Below are 24,563 nucleotides of genomic sequence, written 5' to 3'. Positions count from 1 at the left end.
ATGCCAATCGAGCTGCATGCTGCTGGGCAGTGAGCTCAGGGCCCATTAGAGGACATGGGGCCCTTGGGTCACCCTCATGAAGTCTTTCTGGTTGTTTGGTCAGAGACATTCACACCAGTGGCCTGCTGGAGGTCATTTTGTAGGGCTCTGGCAGTGCTCATCCTGTTCCTCCTTGCCCAAAGGAGCAGATACTGGTCCTGCTGATGGGTTATGGACCTTCTATGGCCCTCTCCAGCTCTCCTAGAGTAACTGCTTGTCTCCTAGAATCTCCTCCATGCCCTTGAGACTGTGCATGGAGACACAGCAAACCTTCTGGCAATGACACGTATTGATGTGCCATCCTGGAGAAGTTGGACTACCTGTACAACCTCTGTAGGGTCCAGGTATCGCCTCATGCTACCAGTAGTGACACTGACTGTAGCCAAATGCAAAACTAGTGAAGAAACAGTCAGAAAAGATGAGGAGGGAACAATGTCAGTGGCCTCCACCTGTTAAACCATTCCTGTTTTGGGGGTCATCTCATTGTTGCCCCTCTAGTGCATCTGTTCTTAATTTCATTAACACCACAGCAGCTGAGACTGATTAACAACCACCTCTGTTACTTAACTGACCAGATTAATATCCCATAAGTTTCATTGACTTTATGCTATACTCTGATTAAAAAGTGTTCCTTTAATTCTTTTGAGCAGTATATATATATATATATATATAATTAGGGGTGGGACTCGATTAAAAAAATGAATCTAATTAATTAGAGAATATGTAATAATTAATCCTGATTAATTGTATGTAATCACACATGAAAATTTGCCCCAAATAGCAAATGTTTTTTTTTTAATTTAAAAGGGTTTTAGTGGGTGACAGAATCAAATAATAGACATGGACATGAATATTGTAAACTCAAGCTCTTTTAATTTCTGAAAAAAAAATGCTTTTAAACTGCATTTCAATTCAAAACAGAAACAAAAATATCATCCCTGGCTAAAATTGGGCTGACTTAAAAATAAAGTGGTATTTTAAGTAATAATGGTATTGTCTTTAAATAATAATAACAAAAATTTCAACATAAAGTGTTTCTTCTTAAAAAAATAAGGCAGAAACATAAAAGGTAATTTGACCAGCTTCACCTTTAATCTCTGAGTAACCTTAGCCAAAATTATTTTGTACATTAGGCTAAAACAGTGTGATCATTGAACATTTTGTAAGTAGATGTAATTAGAATTACTAACGGTCACGGAAGTCCAATGATCCCCAGTAAGAGTCACAAAGTCCGCTTTCTGTAATGTATCTAATTTTGCTTGCTTTTCAGTGTGCACAAAACCACGCTTTTATCAAGGCTTCCGTCGGGTAGTCTTTTGAAATGAAATTTGCCTCCGATCAGACGTAGCAACGCGCTTTCTTTCGACTGTTACATTTTTGTAGCTCTGATGTGTGCATCAATGTAAGCGATGTACCAGAAAATCATGCACTGACAAAAGTTCCCCTTAGCTTGGAATGCAAAGTGTGATTAAATGCGTTATTTTTTTTTAACGCGTTATGGAGTACATGCATCGAAGCTTCTCAGCTGTGCTTGTGCTAAGAAAAGGAAACATTTTAAAAATAACGTAACATGATTGTCAAAGTAATAGTTTTGTGACCGTTATGAGTGTTGCTGTCATCAAGGATTTGATTATAATTTCTTTCAATCAGGTTCGTATTTGGACAGTTTGCACAAAACCACGCTTTTATCAAGGCTTCCGTCGGGTAGTCTTTTGAAATGAAATTTGCCTCCGATCAGTCGTAGGAACGCGCTTTCTTTCGACTGTTACATTTTTGTAGCTCTGATGTGTGCATCAATGTAAGCGATGTACCAGGAAATCATGCACTGGCAAAAGTTCCTCTTTGCTTGGAATGCAAAGTGTGATTAAATGCGTTATTTTTTTAACGCGTTATGGAGTACATGAATCGAAGCTTCTCAGCTGTGCTTGTGCTAAGAAAAGGAAACATTTTAAAAATAACGTAACATGATTGTCAAAGTAATAGTTTTGTGACCGTTATGAGTGTTGCTGTCATCAAGGATTTGATTATAATTTCTTTCAATCAGGTTCGTATTTGGACAGTTTGCACAAAACCACGCTTTTATCAAGGCTTCCGTCGGGTAGTCTTTTGAAATGAAATTTGCCTCCGATCAGTCGTAGGAACGCGCTTTCTTTCGACTGTTACATTTTTGTAGCTCTGATGTGTGCATCAATGTAAGCGATGTACCAGGAAATCATGCACTGGCAAAAGTTCCTCTTTGCTTGGAATGCAAAGTGTGATTAAATGCGTTATTTTTTTAACGCGTTATGGAGTACATGAATCGAAGCTTCTCAGCTGTGCTTGTGCTAAGAAAAGGAAACATTTTAAAAATAACGTAACATGATTGTCAAAGTAATAGTTTTGTGACCGTTATGAGTGTTGCTGTCATCAAGGATTTGATTATCATTATTTCTTGCAATCAGGTTCGTATTTGGAGCATGTGTTGTGTTCAAGTTATATTCCGTGTTTGTCAACCGTTGTAAAGATAACAGGTTTCATTCATTGAAGTGTTCACCACCTAAATCGGTACTCGTCAATGTAAGATGTTCAACAGGCATTCCCGGGATTGTTGTGGAAATTGCCTGCGAACATTTAGCGGTAGCGTGTGCATGATCTTAACTTTATGTTTTCCAGTCCTGCAAAGTCATTTTACCGCTCGGAGTACATGCATCGAAGCCTCTCAGCTGTGCTTGTGCGATCTCGCGATGTCAACGGGTTTATTTAAAGTTACCTAAGACCCGGTACTTAAAAGTTTCTTGCTACAGCAATTTTAACTCCGTTACAAAGTGATCCAAAGTCTCGTTTATACCTCGTGTCTTTTCATTAAACTTGTATCTCGCAAATACCACATTGGTTGTAGGCATGACAAACGGCAGCGGGAGTGTGTCTATAAACTTAATTTAAAGTTACGGTTCCGACCATGCTTTGTTTCCGCAGTAGCTGTTCACAGTCATTTCATGTGATTACGTGGGAGGCGTGATGATGTCAGACGCAACTCCGCCCCCCACGGCCATGAGCTGAAGTCCATTACAGTAAATGTAGAAAAATAGGTTCCAGTTATGACCATTATGCGTAGAATTTCGAAATGAAACCTGCCCAACTTTTGTAAGTAAGCTGTAAGGAATGAGCCTGCCAAATTTCAGCCTTCTACCTACACGGGAAGTTGGAGAATTAGTGATGAGTCAGTCAGTCAGTGAGGGCTTTTTGCCTTTTATTAGTATAGATTAAACAGGTGTCGAAGATTTGAAGATAAGTGTCGGCCCCTAATAAATCCAGTTTGGTCTTGTGATATTACCGAGGGGAGCACTTTCTCCATCCTTCTAGCTATGATTTTAGAGAGTATTTTAACGTCGTTATTCAGAAGTGAAATTGGTCTGTATGATGCACATTGTAATAAGTCCTTATTTTGTTTTGGAAAAACGGTGATTAGTGCTTGACGATAGGTTTGAGGAAGAGATTGGTTATCTCTGGCTTCTGTAAATGTTGCTAGTAGGAGGGAGCTAGCTGAGCGGAGAATTTCTTGTAAAATTCTGCAGGGTAGCCATCAGGGCCTGCTGCTTTCCCACCTTGGAGTGACTTTATAGCATCTAGTAATTCTGATAACGCCAGAGGTTTATCAAGTTCCTCCACACTAAAAGTGTCTATTTGTGGTATCTGTAATGTATCCAGAAATGCATTAGATTGTGTATTGTCTTCTTTAAACTCAGTAGTATATAAGGATTTATAGTAGTCTCTGAAAGTGTGCATTATATTATTGTGGTCGATGATTTTATCTTCGTTCGCGTTGGTGATTACTGAGATTGCATTGCGCACTTCTTGCTTGTGAATTTGTTGAGCTAAAAGCTTATTAGCTTTCTCTCCATGTTCATAGTAATGATGTCTGGATTTATAAATTAGTTGTTCAGTTTCTTTAGTTGTCAAGAGGTTTAATTCTGAATGTAGAGCCTGCCTTCCTATGTAGAGTCTGCTTGGTAGTCTGGCATGTTCTTCATCTATTTTAGTAATTTCGCTTTTTATCTCTGCTACTTTCTTGGCTTCGGATTTATTTCTGTGGGAAAGATATGAGATAATCTGTCCTCTTAAGAAGGCCTTAAGAGTTTCCCAGAGTATTCCTGCAGAGATCTCGGGGATGTATTTGTCTCTAGAAAGAATTTGATTTGTTTGGATATAAATTCATACAATTCTCGTCAGCTAATAGAAGCGGGTTGAGGCCATCTGGGGTGAGTGTATGGGGCTTAGTAATTTTAGCTCCAAGATCATAGGTGCATGGTCAGAAATAACAATAGCATCGTATTTGCAAGATTTAATCATAGGCAAGAAGTTATTGTCTATAAAGAAGTAATCAATCCTTGAGTAGCAATGATGTACTGGTGAGTAGAAAGAATATGTTCTTGAATTTGGGTTTAAAAACCTCCAGGGGTCTGATAAGTTGTGATCAGTTATAAACTTTGTAATTATCTTTGCGTGTTAGATGCGTTCCCCTGTGGAGAAGTCCTATCTAAAAGTGGATTTAGAACACAATTAAAGTCCCCAGCCATTATAACTTTATGAGTGTTCAGATTGGGAATGGATGCAAATAAATTTTGTATAAATTCCTTATCATCAACATTAGGTGCATAAACATTTATCAAAATCATTTTACAGTTAGATAAGTCTCCCATGACCATTACATATCTCCCTTCAGGATCCAATACTACATCTGATGCTACAAATGGTACTGTTCTATGTATGAGAATTCCCACACCTCTAGTTTTCTTTGTAAAACTAGAATGGAACATTTGGCCAGTCCAGTCTTTTGCAGCGGAACTGATCCTTGCTTAGTAAGTGGGTCTCCTGTAAAAATACTATTTTAGCATTTAGACCTGTTAGGTGAGAGAGTATTTTCTTTCTCTTTAATTCGTGATTCAGGCCTTTAACATTCCAGCTCACAAGTTAACTGTCCCATCATGGAGACACTGATTCTGAGTTTTTGATGTCATTTTATAGTCTTAACTGGAAGTGAGACAGCTTCGGCCTTAATTTCCTATTTCCCCTAGAGTTGTTGCCATGCAGCTTATTATTACGTTGGTAGTTATAAAGATTAAGAGGATAGATTAGGTATAGATCAAGCCTGCTCTCCTTTCTCTCCCCCCTTAACCCCCCACCCTCCCTTTTGCCTCCCCAAGTGAGGCTAAAACCCACTTCACACAGTCCCAGTCCTCTGACATACCCAGAGACAGAGCACGTCCAAAGCAAAACAAGCCCCCATGCGCTTTAGGGTTAAAAGATAGAGATATCTATTGCCAATATAGTCTAAAAAAATTTTGCATTTAAAATTATATATATAGTCTTCAGCAATTTTAGTGCATTAAGATAATACACCCAGATAATAAACCTGGGGGATGGTGTTAAAATGTGTCCAGAATAAGCATAACAAGTCTTAATGCAGTAATAGCAATAACAATAAACCAAGGTATGATATTAAACAGTCTCGTTTAGGGTAGAGATGAAATAATTAGAAAAAAAAAAAAGAAAAAGTAATTAAGCACAATAAAACATAAACAGATAGGCCCTAGTAATACTAAGTAATAATGAGAATATATGATGATAAAAACCCGTATTTTAAACAAATAGATCAGACAGTAGATTATTAATCCTTGCTATATCATTAACGGCCATGACTCACTATTATGTATCAGAATAGTCCCGGGATCAGCTTTCTTAATTCCTTTTCTGCTTCTTCCTTGCTAACGAAGACATAGAATTGACCCTGCAATTCCACTTTCAGTTTGGCCTGATACAAGAGGCTGTATTTGATGTTGGCTAACCGCTGTTTAATGTTGTAGAAGGCTGTGCGTTTAGTAGCTGTTGCTGGAGAGAAGTCAGGGAAGATACGAATGTGGTTATTTTCATATATAATATCTTGCTTGTTTCTGAGGAGTGCCATCACCTCTAGCTTAAATGATAATCTTCAAAGCGAATAATAAAAGATCTGGATCTAACGGTGTTTGATCCGCGTGCAGTAAGCGCTGCTATCTCAGATTCTGCTTTAAAGTCGTCCCGATTATTTTAGAAAAAGTTCAGCTGAATTTCATAGGGTTTGGACTTTCTCGATTCTCAGGAAGACCTTCAATTCTGAGATTATACCTTCTGCTTCCATCTTCCAAAGCAGCCAGTCTGTCCCCGAGCTGATATTTACTGCTTTTTCTTCGGCACGGGCAGCTACATTTTCGGCTATTTCAATCCGAGTCGTGAAGTCTCCTTGAGATCCTCCAATTGATCAGTAAGCGTGCTCAGTTTAACCGAGTTTTCCTGAATGTGCTCTTCAATTTTACCCAGCACCTGTCGCAGCTCAAGTTGCATCTCCTGTCGCAGCCTTTCATTTGCCTGTCGCAGCCTTTCATTTGCCTGTTGCAGTTCCAGCCGCTGCATTTCGTTTGCCTGTTGCAGTTCCTGTCGCAACCATTCATTTGCCTGTTTCAACTCCTGTCTCAGTTTCTCATTTGCCTTGACCCTTGCCCTCTCATTTGCCTTCTCGCTTTTCTTTATATCTTGCATGAGCTCAGCGAACATCAACTGCAGTTTAGACATTTCAATTGTGCTTTATTGTACCATAGATGAAGCGGCAGGCTCTACTGTAGCCAGTGTCCCCGCTGCTCCCTGCTCGCGTGGAGTAGCTGAAGCCGCGGACTGCAAGGCCTTTTCCAGTTTCAGGTGATCTTCTCCGATCGGCGAGCTATGAAGATCTGCACTCACGATCGTACATTCGCTCCCCTTTTCGCTCTCAGCCGGTGACGATGTAGCGGACTGTGGTCCCGAGGAATCTGTACTTTTGCCCATCTGATCCAGGTCTGTCTCTGAAAGGCCATATCTTGAACTAGGGCTTGCTGATCTTAGCTTTAGGTGTAGCTGTAGTTTTCGATTCTTTCAGACCCCCTTTCTTGTTGGCCATGTTTATATATGCTTACATATACTGTAGCAGTCCCTCTCGGGTTGAATAAATACAGGATATCTCCGGATAATAAGCAAATAATATGAAAAATAACACCGCTGCTAGCAGAGCTCCACTTCAGACGTCCATCTCTCACATCGGACGAGACCATCCCCTCGCATCAGACGAGACCATCCCCCCATTTTTTAATTTTAATATATGAAGTGATTGTGTATTTGTATATAAGTCAACATGTAATTTAATAGATGACAAAATAAATGTTTGTGAAAGTGTCCTGATGTACCCTTTTCCTTTCTACCATTCAAATGAAGCTGACTGTCGGGGACAGTGACTGGACATTTTACTTATTATTGCTTCTATTAATTTTGTTAGCATTCAGATTTTACAGTAGTATTTAAACTCACTCATACAATCACCAGAACAGTTTAATAAAATCAATTAAATCAGCTAGCCTACGACTGACTCCTTAGTAACTTTATAAAAAAAAAAAAGACAGGCCAGGAGAAAATCCACAAGAAGACAGCAAGGATATTACAGTTGCACATAGTAAGCATTTCAACTTGAAATTTAATCAGGTGTATAAATACTGTGATATAACACTTCCCATTGTACCATTTAATTTAATTTATTTGATTATTTAATACATTATTTATTATAAAAAGTCGGAAGCACATTTTACCAACATCTTCTAAAAAGCTCAGAAAAACAACATCACTGTGTCATAGCTCACCTTAACTTTCTCCCCTTTTATTTCAACAGTCTTAATCATGAAATCCACTCCTATAGTGGCCCCTTGACCTGGTGGAAAAAGACCCTAAAATATGAAAAAATAATACCTGTGATGGTTAGATAACACTGTTTTGGTACTTATTATCAGTTTATTTTAATATTCAGATTTTAACACCACAAAAACATAAATGTAACTGAACATTTCTGTCAATTTAAATTTTAAATTAATTATAGGTAATTTCAGTTCAAGTTTTATTTTCAAGATTTGCCAGCAAGGTTAATCAAATTTAGACAGGACATCACCTGAATTCAACCATCAACACATTCTCATCCATAATAAATAATACATAGCAGAGAACATGGGTAAATATCAAATTGTTCTAAGTAAATTCAATAGAAATTCAACAGAAAAATTGTACAGTTTATTATGAGGAATAATATCTGAAGTAAATGAAAACAGGTTAGTCCTGCTTTCATCTTTTAAAATACCAGGGGGCTATGCTTCGCTCGCCAACCCCTGTGTTTGGTTAATTAGATATACAATTAAAATTTTTTTTTCTTTGGAATTGTTTCAATTTCATTATTTGCACTTTTACTTTAAAGCTTCATTAAAAACAATATTTTTTGGAGAAACATTGTGACAATGCAACGTATAACTGCCCGTGAGTGAATATTGTTTCTGTTTCTCTAATATATAATCCGACTTTTTCTAATGTTTGTCCCTGCGATTTATTGATTGTCATAGCAAAAGCTATTCTCACAGTAAACTGTAAACATTTTAATATGAATGGCATATCACGATCTCCTTTGGTGTGTAATATTACTCACGGAATATATACGTTATCTTTCTTTTTGCCTGTTAAAATTTGCATCGCTTCTCCGTGATCATAAATATACACCTGACTGAATTGTGTATTCTTTGAAATTCAACTTGTCCTTGCTTTAACTGTTGCGGGACCACAGATTCTCATAGCGTATGGTTTTATTATTGTGTAAATCCACGTTTTGTGCATAAGAATGATGCAAATGCGAAAAGACTCTACTGTTTGCCTTTTATTTCTGACCTCGTTTTCTCACAAAAGTTTTACTTGAACAATCGCTGACTTCGTAACCCCAAACACAACTTTCTAGTACCCTCTCAAATCCCTCATCCCCCGCATCTCGCACCCCACTTACTACATCAATCAATACCCCGCAATCAGTCTTCCGTGCTGTACTCCGCCCTCCCTCAATCAGACTGAACAGTCACTTAAAACCAAAAAAAGCCGCAACCCGGCTGGGACGCTGCAATACTTTCGAATTTTACTGGTTTCATATTCTGTAACTTTCACTGCATGTGTATCGCGCCATCGTTTGTTTGAGCCTTTCAAATTACACTGCTTTCACAATCTATTATCTGCCTTTTTTTCTCTACAGCGCCTTTGGGTGTCTATTCTCCGTATTGTCCTTATATGCTTTATATGTGTTGACAGCAAGGATGTGTGTGCACCAAGGTTATTATAGTTTTGCCTTTTTATGTTAGTTTTTATTTCTGTATTTTTTCTGACCTTACTTGGAAATTCAGTTTAGTTTTAGTTTTCCTTCATTGTGCATTTTTAGTTTTAGTTTAGTTTTTATTTCACAAAGACATTTCTATTTTATTTTTATATATATATTAGTTTCATTTTTAGTTTTAGTAAATATGGCATGGAGCTCCTATGGAGTTGGTTTTTTGTCACAATCAGACAGAACTGTGCACTTAACAGATTTGGATATGAGTTTGATGTTAGTGGAAACTTACTACACTGTCTGGTTTACTATCTGGTTTTGTTTTTGTCTGATAAAAACAAGCATAATCAAAACTAGACACTGAATATGAACAATTTTACACAATTTTATAAATCTTAAAATATCTTGTCATGAAAACCATGGGGGATTAGGAAGAACAGGGCTCTTAGACTTGAATCAATGTGCAGACCACACCTAGCTGTATTGAGGGAAACAAAGAAAAGCATGCATGTAGTGTCAAGGTTAGAGGTGGTGAGTCTTGAATAGCCCACCATAAGAACAATAAACCCATAATGAGCAGAGCAAGAGCAGGTAATAGGTGTACGGACAGGCATAAAACGACAGAGACCGCATCTGAGATTAAGAACAATATATACATTATCTAAACCGGTTTATTCAGATCAGGATCACAGGAAACCTATAGCCTACCGCAGCAGGTTTGGATGCAAGGCAGGAAAAATCCCTGGTATGCAATATGTATGATAAGGCTGATGTTAAGAACAAAAAGAATATATTTCAACTATCTATATGAGAGAGAGAGAGAAAAAAACATTGAAAAAAGGGAGACAAATATTTTAAAATATAATTCTGCTAATGGATTACTTTCACCATATCAGGTATTTTGAGTTCTGAATATGAACTAAGACAGATAAATTAATAAATCTATACTAATAAAAGGCAAAGCCCTCACTGACTCACTCACTCACTCACTGACTCTAGAGTTTCTCCACAGTCTGAATCCTCCAGGCACTACTTACAAAAGGTTACATTGACAATCGTGTTACGTTATTTTTAAAATGTTTCCTTTTCTTAGCACAAGCACAGCTGAGAAGCTTTGATGCATGTGCTCCATAACGCATTAAAAAATAACACATTTAATCACACTTTGCATTCCAAGCAAAGGGGAACTTCTCTCAATGCATGATTTCCTGGTACACCGATTACATTGATCAGCGCTTCCCGATTCATTTTACCCTCCCACCCCCTTGGTTTGAGAAGAAGTATGAAAAAATATGAGGGTAACGCAGAAAAGCAGATCACCAATTCAAGCTTTATGAATAATGAATACTTTATTCGCCATCAATAATTCTTTTGGTAAAGCCATACTCAGTGTAATCCCCCTTCCATTTTATAATTTTTCCGCAACTAGCCATGATTAAATGAACGATAAAAAAGTAAGAGCGAAGTGAGGGTGACTTATTCAGGCAGGCAGGCAGGCGACAGCTCTATAGCTCGAATTTGGATAAAAGTAGGTTCTATTTAGTCGCCAGAAATATCTTTGGTAGAAATGGAAGTTGAATTTAGTCTTTAAATTTCTATGGTGAAGAAAAATTTATGCAATGATGACTAAATTTAACTTACATTCCTACTAAACATATTTCTGTCGACTAAATAAAAATTACTTATATTTAAAATTTAAATAGAACTTGAACAGATACAATAGTTCATAATACCCACGCAGCACTAAGTGCACGTAAGAGCAGGAGTCATCCGTTTTAACTAGCAGCGTATTGCACTGATACGAAATAGCCTGCCCATTTAATTATTTAGGAATGGATAGATAAATTAACATTTTGTACAAATAATGTTTTTAATTTTTCTTCCTCGATGGATTGTGGCACCCCCAGTAACAGCTGCTCGCACCCCAAAGTAGAGATATATATATATATATATATATATATATATAGATATAGATATAGATATAGATATAGATATATAGATTATATAGATAGATATATATAGATATATACAGAAAGAGAGATATATATGTATGTATATGTGTGTGTCTATATACAGTATGTAGACATGTATGTGTGTGTGTGTGTGTGTGTGTATATATATATATATATATATATATATATATAGTGGGCGCTGTGCCCGGATACACACAGGCGGACATCATATTTCACCCAACACACGTTTATTTACCAGTCAATTTGCAGTTTTCGTGCACTCACAAACCCCAGTGCCTCCAGCACTGATTCCCCCAATGTCCAGGCCACACAGTTCCACTGCCTTTATCCTGGCCGCCTCTAGTCCTCCCTCCAGCTCCGTCCTCTTCCACCCGACTTCTGCCGATGACTGGAGGGAGGCGGCCCCTTAAATAGAAACCCGGATGGGCTCCAGCTGCTTTCCTCTATAGCTACGCCCCGGTGTGGCGGAAGTTCCGGCTGCGCACCCGGAAGCCGTCCGGGTGTCCCCAGTTGTCTTCCCCCCAGCACTTCCTGGTGTGGCGGAAGTGCTGGGCTCCCGGGATATTCAGGCACTGGGGCGCCGCCTGGCGGTGGCCACGGGTCCCTACAGGGCTGGGCTTCCAAGCCCTTTACCCGAGGCCCCCAACATAACCAGGGCGGACGCCCCCTTGCGGTCTGGTGGAGGCACAAGGGACCACAATATATATATATATATGCCAGCAACACTCATGACAATGACAAAACAATTACATTGTCAATCATGTTACGTTATTATTAAAATGTTTCCTTTTCTTTTTCATTACTTCTTTAACACACTACTTCTCCGTTGCAAAGTGCGGGTATTTTGCTAGTATGGAATAAATACAAAAACCCATTAGTATGTTTAGTTTTTCATCACTTGTCAGACTCTCTACCTTTGTTTGTATTGCTTCGTTATTAAACAATGTTTTTAAATCAAAAGTGATTGGTCAGCAACAATATGCTGATCTTGTATGATGCCCACGTCAGTCTCTCCATAAGTGCCGTTTTATTTTCAAAAACCGGGAGTGGTCTCCCCTAGACTTTCTTGTATACTCAGATATGGGGATGGATATTTGAGGAGTAAACCGCAAGACAATGATTATATTTTTATATTATGTACGTTAAGGAACCATCAACAACAAATCAAAGTAATAATATATTGAACAATTTTTAGAAAAGTAAAGTTGAATAAATTGGACTCTGCAGCTGTATAAATAAAAAAAAAAATCGAGAATGTGTTCAGGTAAAGTACCACTTCCGGGTGATGGATTTGGCCCAAAAATGAATAAAGAACTACAATAGTGGTGTAAAAACCACATGCCGCATTTCATCCATCTAGTTGCGTTTTTGAGTTTGCGTGTTTACACACAGACATACGCGTGTGTGTACACACACAATTCCAAAAAACAGTATTTTTGGACACTGGTTAGTCTACATGTATAATGTCAAGATTCATCAAAATTTTTTTCATGATTACTTTACTGTCTCTATACTACGTAAAAACGATTTCTCCTCTGTGAAGTGAATTGCTGTCAACAAAAAGCAGACACCGGAGAAATAAACTGAAACGTTACTCACTTGTGATTTTTCTGTCCATATGGTAAATGTTTTGTTGACCAGCACATTCTGATTTCAGCTGTTTGAATTACATTTTGATATACAACAAGCACAAAGAAAGACGGCATGCAAATCGCTTTCTATTTCTCACGCTTTACGCACCCGCACTTGGCTTGCTCTGTTACCGCAAATGCTGTGTGAACTGCCGCCCTCCGTCACCAGCTGCCGTTCACTGGATGAATATATGCGGGCGGCTTGTGGTGGATGACTTTCTGTTTTAGAGTTAAAACTTACAAGGGTTAAAGACTAACGGCAAGAATATTCATTCAAAAACGAAAACTAAAAATATTTTAGTAAATTATTATTTTATTTCAGTTAGTCTTTCCAGCTACTTTAATAGTTTTGTTTAGTTTTTCATTTAAAACGCATTTAATCACAATTTGCATTCCAAGCAAATGGGAACTTTTGTCAGTGCATGATTTCCTGGTACATCGATTACATTGATGCACACATCAGAGCTACAAAAATGGAAGAGTCTGAAGAAAGCGTGTTGCTAGGACTGATCGGAGGCAAATTTCATTTCAAAAGACTACCCAACGGAAGCCTTGATAAAAACGTGGTTTTGTGCAAACTGTGCAAATAGGAGTTTGCAGACCACCGAAGGACGTCTGTTAATATATCACATCTCACCTGCACTATTTAACCCAGTGTATGTGCTTCCGGGAGAAGGGGGCGGAGGTTTTGCGAGGTGCTTGTGGGTTTTTTTTGTGAGGGTGTTCGGGTGCGAGACTGAGCGAAGAAGCTGCTGAATGCCTCTAATAAATGTTATCAGCAGTTAAACGTTGTGTTTATTTCAGTTTAACATGGTAGCAGAGGAGGGTTCATAAGGATGACAGGTAGTTATAAAGTCCTGCCGAAGTTTGATGAAGCCAGACCGTACGAGTGCTGGAAAAATGAAATCAATGTCTGGACGCGAGTTACCGACCTTGACAGAAAGAAATAAGCACTTGCTGTTGCTTTGGGGCTTGAAGGGAGAGCCCGTGAAACCGCGATGGTAATACCTGCGGAAGATTTGGATAGTGATAGCGGTATGTCGACATGAATGGCGAAGCTTGACGCCGTGTTTCTAAAAGAGGAAAAGGATCGCGCATATGAAGCGTATTCTTATTTTGATGGCATAACGAAGAGCAGTTCAGTTTCCATGGCGGACTACATAATTGACTTTGAACAGCGTTATAACCAGATGAAAAAGTATAATATGACGCTTCCTGATGCTGTGTTGGCTTTTAAGCTTTTAGATACAGCTTGCCTCGATGAAAAAAGCAGACAGCTAGCTCTGACGGCCTGTACAGAATTAAAGTTCTCCTCCATGAAGTCGGCTCTCAAGAGGATTTTTGGAAGGAAAACTACAGGATCATTGAATGGAATACAAGTGAACAAAGAATCTGCGTTTTTCACAGAACAAAGACTGCAAGGCAGAGGGAAACGGAACGCGATGTCGCAAAGTGGACTAAAAAAAGCAGCCATTACAGGGATCTAATCCACTGGATAAGTTTGGTAAGAGATCCAGATGTGCTATTTGCCAGTGTACATTTCATTGGGCTAAAGACTGTCCTCATAAGAAAACTGAACAAGTGCGAATAACTGAAGATGCAAATGTAGAAGAGTGCAATATCACATTGTTCATAAAGGCCTCCATGTCAGATGCTGAGATATTTATGACTGAATCATTGGGATCAGCGATTATTGATACGGCTTGTACTCGTACTCATACTCATGTGGGGAAAAATGGCTAGAAAACTATATTGACGGCCTCACTCAAGAACAAGTGAACCAACTGATGCAAACAGAACCTCCAAGTTGCAGACTATTTCGGTTTGGCGATGGGAATCTGGTGTATTCCACAAGAAATGTGAAACTACCAGCTAAAATAGGACTGACAAAATGCAACATTGAAACCGAAGTTGTCATGGTTGACATTCCACTTCTGCTGAGTAAAACATCACTGAAGAAGGCAGGAACCATTCTGAACATGAAAAAGGACAATGCAGTGATGTTCAAACAATCTATTCCTCTTGAATTTACTAGTTCTGGACATTACTGTGTAGACATCAGAGACAAAGAAGCTAAAAAACCTCAAAGTGAAGAGGAGGTCCTTACAGTAACAGAAAATATGTCTACAGATGAGAAATCTGAAGCTCCATAAGCAGTTTGGTCATGCATCAGCAGACAGACTACAGAGACTTATTCACAGTTCAGGAAATAAGGACAAAGAATGCTGTACTATTCTACGACAAATAGTAAATGATTGTGAAATATGCAAGAAGTACAAAAGGACAAAGCCTGCTGTGGGGTTACCTTTACCTTCAGAGTATAATGAGACTGTGGCGGTGGATCTGAACAAGTTAGAGCCAGGTGTGTGGTATCTTCACATAATCGATCACTTTACACAGTTCAGCACTGGAAACATTGTGACTACAAAGAAGTCGTCTGAAATTGTAAACTCCTTCATTCACAATTGGATTAGTGTTCATGGCGCCCCTCAGAGGCTGTACAGCGACAACGGAGGTGAATTCAATAGTGAAGAGATCAGAGACATGGCTGAGAACTTTAACATCGAGACAAGAACAACAGCAGGATACGGTCCCTGGAGCAACGGGCTACTCGAGAGACATAATCAGACACTGACTGAAATCATCCTGAAGGTCAAACGAGAGAATGGATGTGACTGGCACACTGCCCTTGATTGGGCCCTCATGGCTAAGAACAGTATGTTAAATGTTCATGGCTACAGTCCATATCAGTTGGTGTTTGGACGAAATCCTAATCTTCCTTCTGTGATAAATCACCTGCTTTAGAAGGCACTACTATGAGTGCTAGAGTGGGAGAACATATTTCTGCCTTACACGCTTCCAGGAAAGCATTCACAGAAGCTGAGTCTTCTGAGCGGATAAGAAGGGCAATACGTAAGCAGCTCAGGCCCACTGATGAAATGTATGTGACCGGAGACAAGGTATATTACAAAAGAGGAGACTGTCCAGAGTGGAAGGGACCAGGGGTAGTTATTGGTCAGGATGGAGCTGTGGTGTTTATAAGACATGGGGGGATTCTTGTAAGAGTGCATCAATTCAGGCTCTGTAAGATAAACAGGCAGGATCAGGAATCTCAGGATGAGCAAACTGTGAAAGAAAACGGGCAGAAAGAAAAAAAAAACAGCTTAAGCAATGTAGCAGTAAGCTCAGATAGTGAAGAAAATACAGACAGCGAACAGGAAACAATCGGTGACAGGGAGGTAAATACAGGAGAAGTGGTTCATCCTAGTATGACACAAATGGAAACAGATCACATTGTTTGTGATAACCCTGCCTCTCCCACTGGTGTAAAGATTAAGAAGGGACAAACTGTGACCTTTATGAAGCAGGATGGTGGTGGTCTACAGAAAGCAAGGGTTTTAGGTAGAGCAGGTAAAGCTTCTGGAAAATACAAAAGCTGGTATAATTTGCAAAATATTGAACCTGATGGCAGTGATGGGCAAAAGGAGCCAGTAGATTTATCATGTGTTGATAATCTTAACATTGAATCACCTGTTAGGGAGAGTGATGTGCTTGTAACAAAAGACATTTCATTTGATGTGGCTAAGCGGGATGAAATCATGAATTGGTACAAAAACAATGTTTTTGAAGAAGTTGACGATGTAGGTCAAAAGTGTGTCTCTACCAGATGGGTCTGTAGTCTCAAAGAAACTCCCAATGGCATTGTGCCTAAGGCACGACTCGTACCTAGAGGTTTTGAAGAGCTTAATATTCACGAGCTGCAGAAAGATTCTCCAACTTGTGCTTCTGAGTCTCTTAGACTATTGTTAGCAGTAATCTGTCAAAACAAATGACACGTCCATTCCATGGACATCAAATCTGCTTTCTTACAGGGCATGCAGTTGTCCAGAGAAATCCATATCCGGCCTCCTGCTGAAGCAGAAAAGAAAAATACTCTGTGGAAACTCAACAAGTGTGTTTACGGCCTTGCTGATGCATCACTGTATTGGTAGGTGAAAAGGTGAAAGAAATCATGCTGAGTACAGGTGGTAAAATGTCCAAAGTAGATCCAGCAGTATTCTACTGGTTGAATGACCAGTGTAAGGTTACTGGAGTACTTGCATGTCATGTTGATGATTTTCTTTGGGCAGGCTCACAAAACTTCTCAAAAGATGTAATTCCTACGCTTAAGTCTGCATTTCAGGTGGGGCATGAGGAACATGAAAATTTCTGCTATGTGGGAATGGACTTTGCTACTTTTAATGGTGAAATTCATGTTCATCAGCATAGTTACATTGAAAACTTATAGCCAATTCCCCTACAAGCAGCTCGTGCCCTGCAGAGAGATGCCTCTGTTAATGAGACTGAAAAAGAGCAGCTTAGGTCAAAAATTGGACAGATATTGTGGGTTGCAAAACAAACCAGACCAGACATCATGTTTGATGTAAGCAGATTAGGGTCAAATATAAAAGGTGCCACAGTTCAGTCAATTCACGAGATAAATAAGGTCATTAGAAAGCTTAAATCTGAAAAAGTCACTCTCAGGTTTCAGCATTTGGGAAACAATGATGTTCTGAATCTGACAGTTTTCAGTGATGCCTCCCTAGGAAATCTTCCTGATGGGGGTACACAAGGGGGAATATTAATTGGTCTCATGGGAGAAGGATGGAAGTTTTCTCCTCTCTTCTGGCAGTCTAAGAGTATTAGACGTGTGGTGAGGAGCACTCTGGCAGGGGAAACTCTAGCTCTGTCAGATGGAATAGATAATGTTATCTTTCCGGCGACCCTCTTTTCTGAGCTTACTACTGGAAATGCTGATCTGAATGCTCCCCCTTTGGTCTGTGTGACAGACAATCACTCTCTGTTTGATGCTCTTAAGTCAACAAAACAGGTCACTGAGAAACGACTAAGACTGGAAATAAGCAGTATAAAGGAGCTCATACAGAGTAAAAAAATAGGTTCTCTGGTTGGACACAAAAACTCTTATGTTATTAAAAGTACTCAGCGAAGGGAAATGGTGCTATTGAAATCTTATCTAAAACTTATCAAAACGTTTAATAAAAATAAAGGGGCTACATTCCAAACCTATGCACTTTCAATTGTATATGTAACTACTGTTTTGTTGTGTTTGCTGTGGCCTTTATTGTTCTGCTATGGTAACCAAGGACTTTGTTACATATGTTTCCCTTTTATTCTTTTGTTGTAAAAAAATTATATTGGAGATTGTTAATATATCACATCTCACCTGCATTATTTAACCCAGCGTATGTGCTTCCGGGAGAAGGGGGCAGAGGTTTTGCAAGGTGCTTGTGGGGTTTTTTTGTGAGGGTGTTCGGGTGCGAGATTGAGCGAAGAAGCTGCTGAACGCCTCTAATAAATGTTATCAACAATTAAATGTCGTGTTTATTTCAGTTTAACACTTCAACCTTACGGTTCCATCTAAATGCAAAACATGTTACAGCGAGCACAAAAACTGTATGCTGTTAGCACTAGCAGTGCGAGTTCGAGTACCAACAAAAGGTGTCGGCAGCCCAAACTTGATGAAATGACTGGCTTCACGACCAAAATTAGTAAGTCAACATTGATCAAACATACAAATTCTCTCGCAAAATGGATTGCTTTGGACTGTAGACCACTAACAGTGGTGGAAGATAGGGGGTTAGAAAATGTGCTACAATTAGCGTCCGGTGATCCAACTTTCCGACTACCGTGCCGAGAGACTATTTCAAGTAAAATTCAACAGCTTTATGACACTGAAAAGCAAGCAAATTTAGATGCATTACAGAAATCGGACTTTGTGGCTCTTACAGGAGATCACTGGACTTCCGTGACCGTTAGTAATTTTACTTACAGTGGTGTGAAAAACTATTTGCCCCTTTCCTGATTTCTTATTCTTTTGCATGTTTGTCACACAAAATGTTTCTGATCATCAAACACATTTAACCATTAGTCAAATATAACACAAGTAAACACAAAATGCAGTTTTTAAATGATGGTTTTTATTATTTAGGGAGAAAAAAATCCAAACCTACATGGCCCTGTGTGAGAAAGTAATTGCCCCCTTGTTAAAAAATAACCTAACTGTGGTGTCTCACACCTGAGTTCAATTTCCGTAGCCACCCCCAGGCCTGATTACTGCCACACCTGTTTCAATCAAGAAATCACTTAAATAGGAGCTGCCTGACACAGAGAAGTAGACAAAAAGCACCTCAAAAGCTAGACATCATACCAAGATCCAAAGAAATTCAGGAACAAATGATAACAGAAGTAATTGAGATCTATCAGTCTGGTAAAGGTTATAAAGCCATTTCTAAAGCTTTGTGACTCCAGCGAACCACAGTGAGAGCCATTATCCACAAATGGCAAAAACATGGAACAGTGGTGAACCTTCCCAGGAGTGGCCGGCTGACCAAAATTACCCCAAGAACGGAGAGACGACTCATCCGAGAGGTCACAAAAGACCCCAGGACAACGTCTAAAGAACTGCAGGCCTCACTTGCCTCAATTAAGGTCAGTGTTCACGACTCCACCATAAGAAAGAGACAGGGCAAAACGGCCTGCATGGCAGATTTCCAAGACGCAAACCACTGTTAAGCAAAAGAACATTAGGGCTCGTCTCAATTTTGCTAAGAAACATCTCAATGATTGCCAAGACTTTTGGGAAAATACCTTGTGGACTGATGAGACAAAAGTTGAACTTTTTGGAAGGCAAATGTCCGTTACATCTGGCGTAAAAGGAACACAGCATTTCAGAAAAGAACATCATACCAACAGTAAAATATGGTGGTGGTATTGTGATGGTCTGGGGTTGTTTTGCTGCTTCAGGACCTGGAAGGCTTGCTGTAAAAGATGGAACCATGAATTTTACTGTCTACCAAAAAATCCTGAAGGAGAATGTCCGGCCATCTGTTCGTCAACTCAAGCTGAAGCAATCTTGGGTGCTGCCACAGGACAATGACCCAAAACACACCAGCAAATCCACCTCTGAATGGCTGAAGAAAAACAAAATGAAGACTTTGGAGTGGCCTAGTCAAAGTCCTGACCTGAATCCAATTGAGATACTATGGCATGACCTTAAAAAGGTGGTTCATGCTAGAAAACTCTCAAATAAAGCTGAATTACAACAATTCTGCAAAGATGAGTGGGCCAAAATTCCTCCAGAGTGCTGTAAAAGACTCATTGAAAGTTATCGCAAAAGCTTGATTGCAGTTATTGCTGCTAACGATGGCCCAACCAGTTATTAGGTTCAGGGGGCAATTACTTTTTCACACAGGGCCATGTAGGTTTGGATTTTTTCTCCCTAAATAATAAAACCATCATTTAAAAACTGCATTTTGTGTTTACTTGTGTTATATTTGACTAATGGTTAAATGTGTTTGATGATCAGAAACATTTTGTGCGACAAACATGCAAAAGAATAAGAAATCAGGAAGGGGGCAAATAGTTTTTCACACCACTGTACATCTAATTACAAAATGTTCAGTGATCACACTGTTTTAGGCTAATGTACAAAATAATTTTGGCTAAGGTTACTCAGAGTTTAAAGGTGAACATGGTCAAATTACCTTTTATGTTTCTGCCTTATTTTTTTAAGAAGAAAAACTGCACTTTATGTTGAAATTTTTGTTATTATTTAAAGACAATACCATTCTGAACATGTACTTAAAGTACTTAGAATACCACTTTATTTTTAAGTCTGCCCAGTTTTTGCCAGGGATGATATTTTTGTTTCTGTTTTGAATAGAAATGCAGTTTAAATGCATTTTTTTTTCAGAAATTAAAAGAGCTTGAGTTTACAATATTCATGTCCATGTCTATTATTTGATTCTGTCGCCCACTAAAACCCTTTTACATTAAAAAAAACCTTTGCGCTTTGGGGCAAATTTACTTGTGCAATTACATGCGATTAATCAAGATTAATTAATTACAAAGCCTCTAATTAATTAGATTTTTTTTTAATCGAGTACCACCCCAAATATATATATATGTAGATATGTATATAGTTTTATATATATATACATATATATATATGTGTGTGTGTGTGTGTGTGTATATATATATATATATATATATATATATATATATATATATACTGTTCAAAAGAATTAAAGGAACACTTTTTAATCAGAGTATAGCATAAAGTCAATGAAACTTATGGGATATTAATCTGGTCAGTTAAGTAGCAGAGGGGGTTGTTAATCAGTTTCAGCTGCTGTGGTGTTAATGAAATTAACAACAGATGCACTAGAGGGGCAACAATGAGATGACCCCCAAAACAGGAATGGTTTAACAGGTGGAGGCCACTAACATTTTTCCCTCCTTATCTTTTCTGACTGTTTTTTCACTAGTTTTGCATTTCGCTATGGTCAGTGTAACTACTGGTAGCATGAGGCGAAACCTGGACCCTACAGAGGTTGCACAGGTAGTCCAACTTCTCCAGGATGGCACATCAATACGTGTCATTGCCAGAAGGTTTGCTGTGTCTCCATGCACAGTCTCAAGGGCATAGAGGAGATTCTAGGAGACAAGCAGTTACTCTAGGAGAGCTGGAGAGGGCCATAGAAGGTCCATAACCCATCAGCAGGACCAGTATCTGCTCCTTTGGGCAAGGAGGAACAGGATGTGCACTGCCAGAGCCCTACAAAATGACCTCCAGCAGGCCACTGGTGTGAATGTCTTTGACCAAACAACCAGAAAGACTTCATGAGAGTGACCCAAGGGCCCCATGTCCTCTAATGGGCCCTGAGCTCACTGCCCAGCAGCATGCAGCTCGATTGGCATTCGCCATAGAATACCAAAATTGGCAGATGCACCACTGGTGCCCTGTGCTTTTTACAGATGAGAGCAGGTTCACCCTGAGCACGTGACAGAAGTGAAAGGGTCTGGAGAAGCCATGGAGAACATTATGCTGCCTGTAACATCATTCAGCATGAGCAGTTTGGTGGTGGGTTAATGATTGTCTGGGGAGGCATATCCATGGAGGGTCACACAGACCGCTACAGGCTTGACAAAGGCATCTTGGCTGCCATTAGGTATCAGGATGAAATCCTTGGACCCATTGTCAGACCCTATGCTGGTACAGTGGCTCCTGGTGCACGACAATTCCTGGCCTCATGTGGTGAGAGTATGCAGGCAGTTCCTGGAGGATGAAGGAATTGATACCATTGACTGGCCACCACACTTTCCTGACCTAAATCCAATAGAACACCTCTGGGACATTATGTTTTGGTCCATCCAATGCCACCAGGTTGCACCTCAGACTGTCCAGGAGCTCAGTGATGCCCTGGTCCAGATCTGGGAGGAGATCCCCACAACACCATCTGTCATCTCATTAGAAGCATGCACCGATGTTGTCAGGCATGTATACAAGAACACAGGGGCCATACAAAGTGCTGCGTACAATTTTGAGTTGCTGCAATTAAATGAGGATGTATATGTGTGTATATATATATATATATATATATATATATATATATATACACACACACATACTTATATACATAAGCATAGTAGTCCGTACATAAGAATGACATGTGAGCTGTAAAACAACTCACTTTCCAAATGTAACAAAATTACAAACAAAACAGCATACGATCTTTCATATAGCTAAGTTCTTGGCAGAATGTTCTGGTTACAGAATGAAATAAGGGCAAAAAGGAGCATTTAGAACAACTTCATTGTTTATTTAAATAGCTTTAATAAACAATATTTTAAAAAGATAATGTTGGTCATCAAAATGCAGATGAATGCTCAAGAATTCATCAACAGAAAACACTCTCCTGATCCTGTATTATTCTGGTGATAATTCACAGTCGTTCATAGCCAACACAGCTAATTGTTACAATATGTTAAAACTTAAGTGCTATTTTTCTATTCTGCTTGCCTGTTTTATCCTTCCTTCATTTATTTATTTTGAGGAATATATGTGGAAAAAATTAGGTTATTATTCAAGGCTGCAAAATAAAATAGATATTTACAGGGAGCATGTGCCCCTGCAAAATGCACCTGCCTCAGTGTCTGTATCGCAACATGTTGCTCCTGAGATATCCAGGTATCTCAGGGAGAAGTGTTCTTGATGGAGAACAGGGTACATTTACAGTATATGCTGGTAAAATAATGAACGTTGACTACCATTTCTCATTAAATTAGCCAGAAAGCTTGTGTGTGTGTAATAACCTACACTTTGGAGCATGTTTCAGTATAGAAGAAAATGTTCTTCAAGCCCAGTTATCAATCCTGCAACCCACAAAATTAGACAAGTTGGAGTGCCTCACCAAAATCTGTGAATACCCCATTGTTGCAATAGACAATAACTTTAAAATAATGTGTAGTCTATAGGCCAACCATGCATAGGCCTACAATACTTGGGTAATCTGATAAGAGGCTACTTTGTGTTGATGAAAGGAGAAAAAGAAATAAAACTTCTTCACACTCTAGAATTTTTTTCCCAATAATGTTACTTTTATTAAAATTTATGTTAAAACATTAAAAGTCATTAGTCATATTTATGAAATGAAAAAAGGTATGCAAATCTTTAATTGCTGCATGAGATATCTGTGGACAGTTAATGGTAATAGCAACCACTGCACAAGCTTAAACCCATTCCAGGTTGATAAACTCACATAAACCTGTCTGGGATGACTGGGAATCTGCTGTCTGTTTACAATGTGGCCCTTTTAAGAGTTATACAGGGCTAAGGGATTCAGGAACCACTAGAGGGAGTGTTGTCCTGTAGTTTCTATAGCCAAAGATGGCTTCCTTTCTACCAAATGTGATTCCAGGCTTAGACAAACTTTCACCCATAGATGGAATGTAAAATGTCCATGTACCTGAGACGCAAATAATTCACAGTCAGAAGGTGATTGTAAACAGAGTGACACAGGTAAGAGCAGATCGTCTATTAGTATTTTTGCTGCCCTTGGGGAAGCTGTAAACAGTACCTAACACCCACCTCCATCCTAATGTATCATCCTTTCTATAACGTAATAGTTTTATAAATGTAGGGTGTATTGACATTTTACATATTTATATTGTATTACCTATAACATTTTTTTTATAATGTGGTAGTTTAAATGGAGTATGAACTGATGTATATACTTATATTTATGTCTGCATTTTATGTGGATTATAGGTAAACCAGTAATGTTGTACTGCATGATAATGTGCAGTGAATACACTAGACCTGAGCATTCCTAGTTTTCCTCCTCTTTCTCTGTCTCTGTTTAGAATTCGTTTGCTCAGAGGTTGATGCGCTTGTTGCTTCCTGAGCAGCTCTTCTTTTCTCCACCCTAGCGGCCTGCTGCTTCTCTTCTTTCATCGGCATCTTTTCACTTTAAAACTGATTAAGTTAGTTTTTGTGTTGCAATTACTTAGTATGTTTTCTTTAATTTTTCACTTAAGCTGGCACTTAAGTCTTCAATCTGCCTCAGGAATGATTAGCGAAGGTGGTAGGGAATGAGAACGGCACCCATACGCATGCCCCACACGGCTGCCCTGCTGCGCGCTGCCAAGAGTTGATTCTACAATAAAATAAAAATAAAAAGAGTAATAAAAATCATCACCCCAAAAGGGGATAGTAGACATCACGTAGTATATGTGTACCAAATTTCAAGTCAATAGGTGAAACAGTTTGCAAGCTACAGGTGATTTAAAATCTTGGACAGACAAATGAACAGCCACGGTAGCGTATTATATAAGAAGATATTTGTTATAATGAATTTCACAATTCTTGAAAAATGCCAACGAAAACTGGCAGTTTACTACTGATATTAGGTA

General features: G+C 38.9%; 1 protein-coding gene across 1 annotated transcript in view; it reads right to left on the bottom strand.

The window, feature by feature from the left end:
• rab30 (RAB30, member RAS oncogene family) overlaps positions 1–24,563 on the bottom strand; it is a 63,307-nt gene that overhangs the window by 12,702 nt on the left and 26,042 nt on the right. Inside the window, exon 3 of the mRNA XM_039744294.1 lies at positions 7,719–7,802. Coding sequence (XP_039600228.1) covers positions 7,719–7,802 — 84 coding nt within the window. The remainder of the gene's footprint in view (positions 1–7,718; positions 7,803–24,563) is intronic.

This window comes from Polypterus senegalus, chromosome 2, assembly GCF_016835505.1.
Source record: "Polypterus senegalus isolate Bchr_013 chromosome 2, ASM1683550v1, whole genome shotgun sequence".
In the NCBI taxonomy this organism is placed as follows: domain Eukaryota; kingdom Metazoa; phylum Chordata; class Cladistia; order Polypteriformes; family Polypteridae; genus Polypterus; species Polypterus senegalus.
Note: the sequence above shows the minus strand (reverse complement) of the source record. Positions and strands in the feature narration are given on the sequence as shown.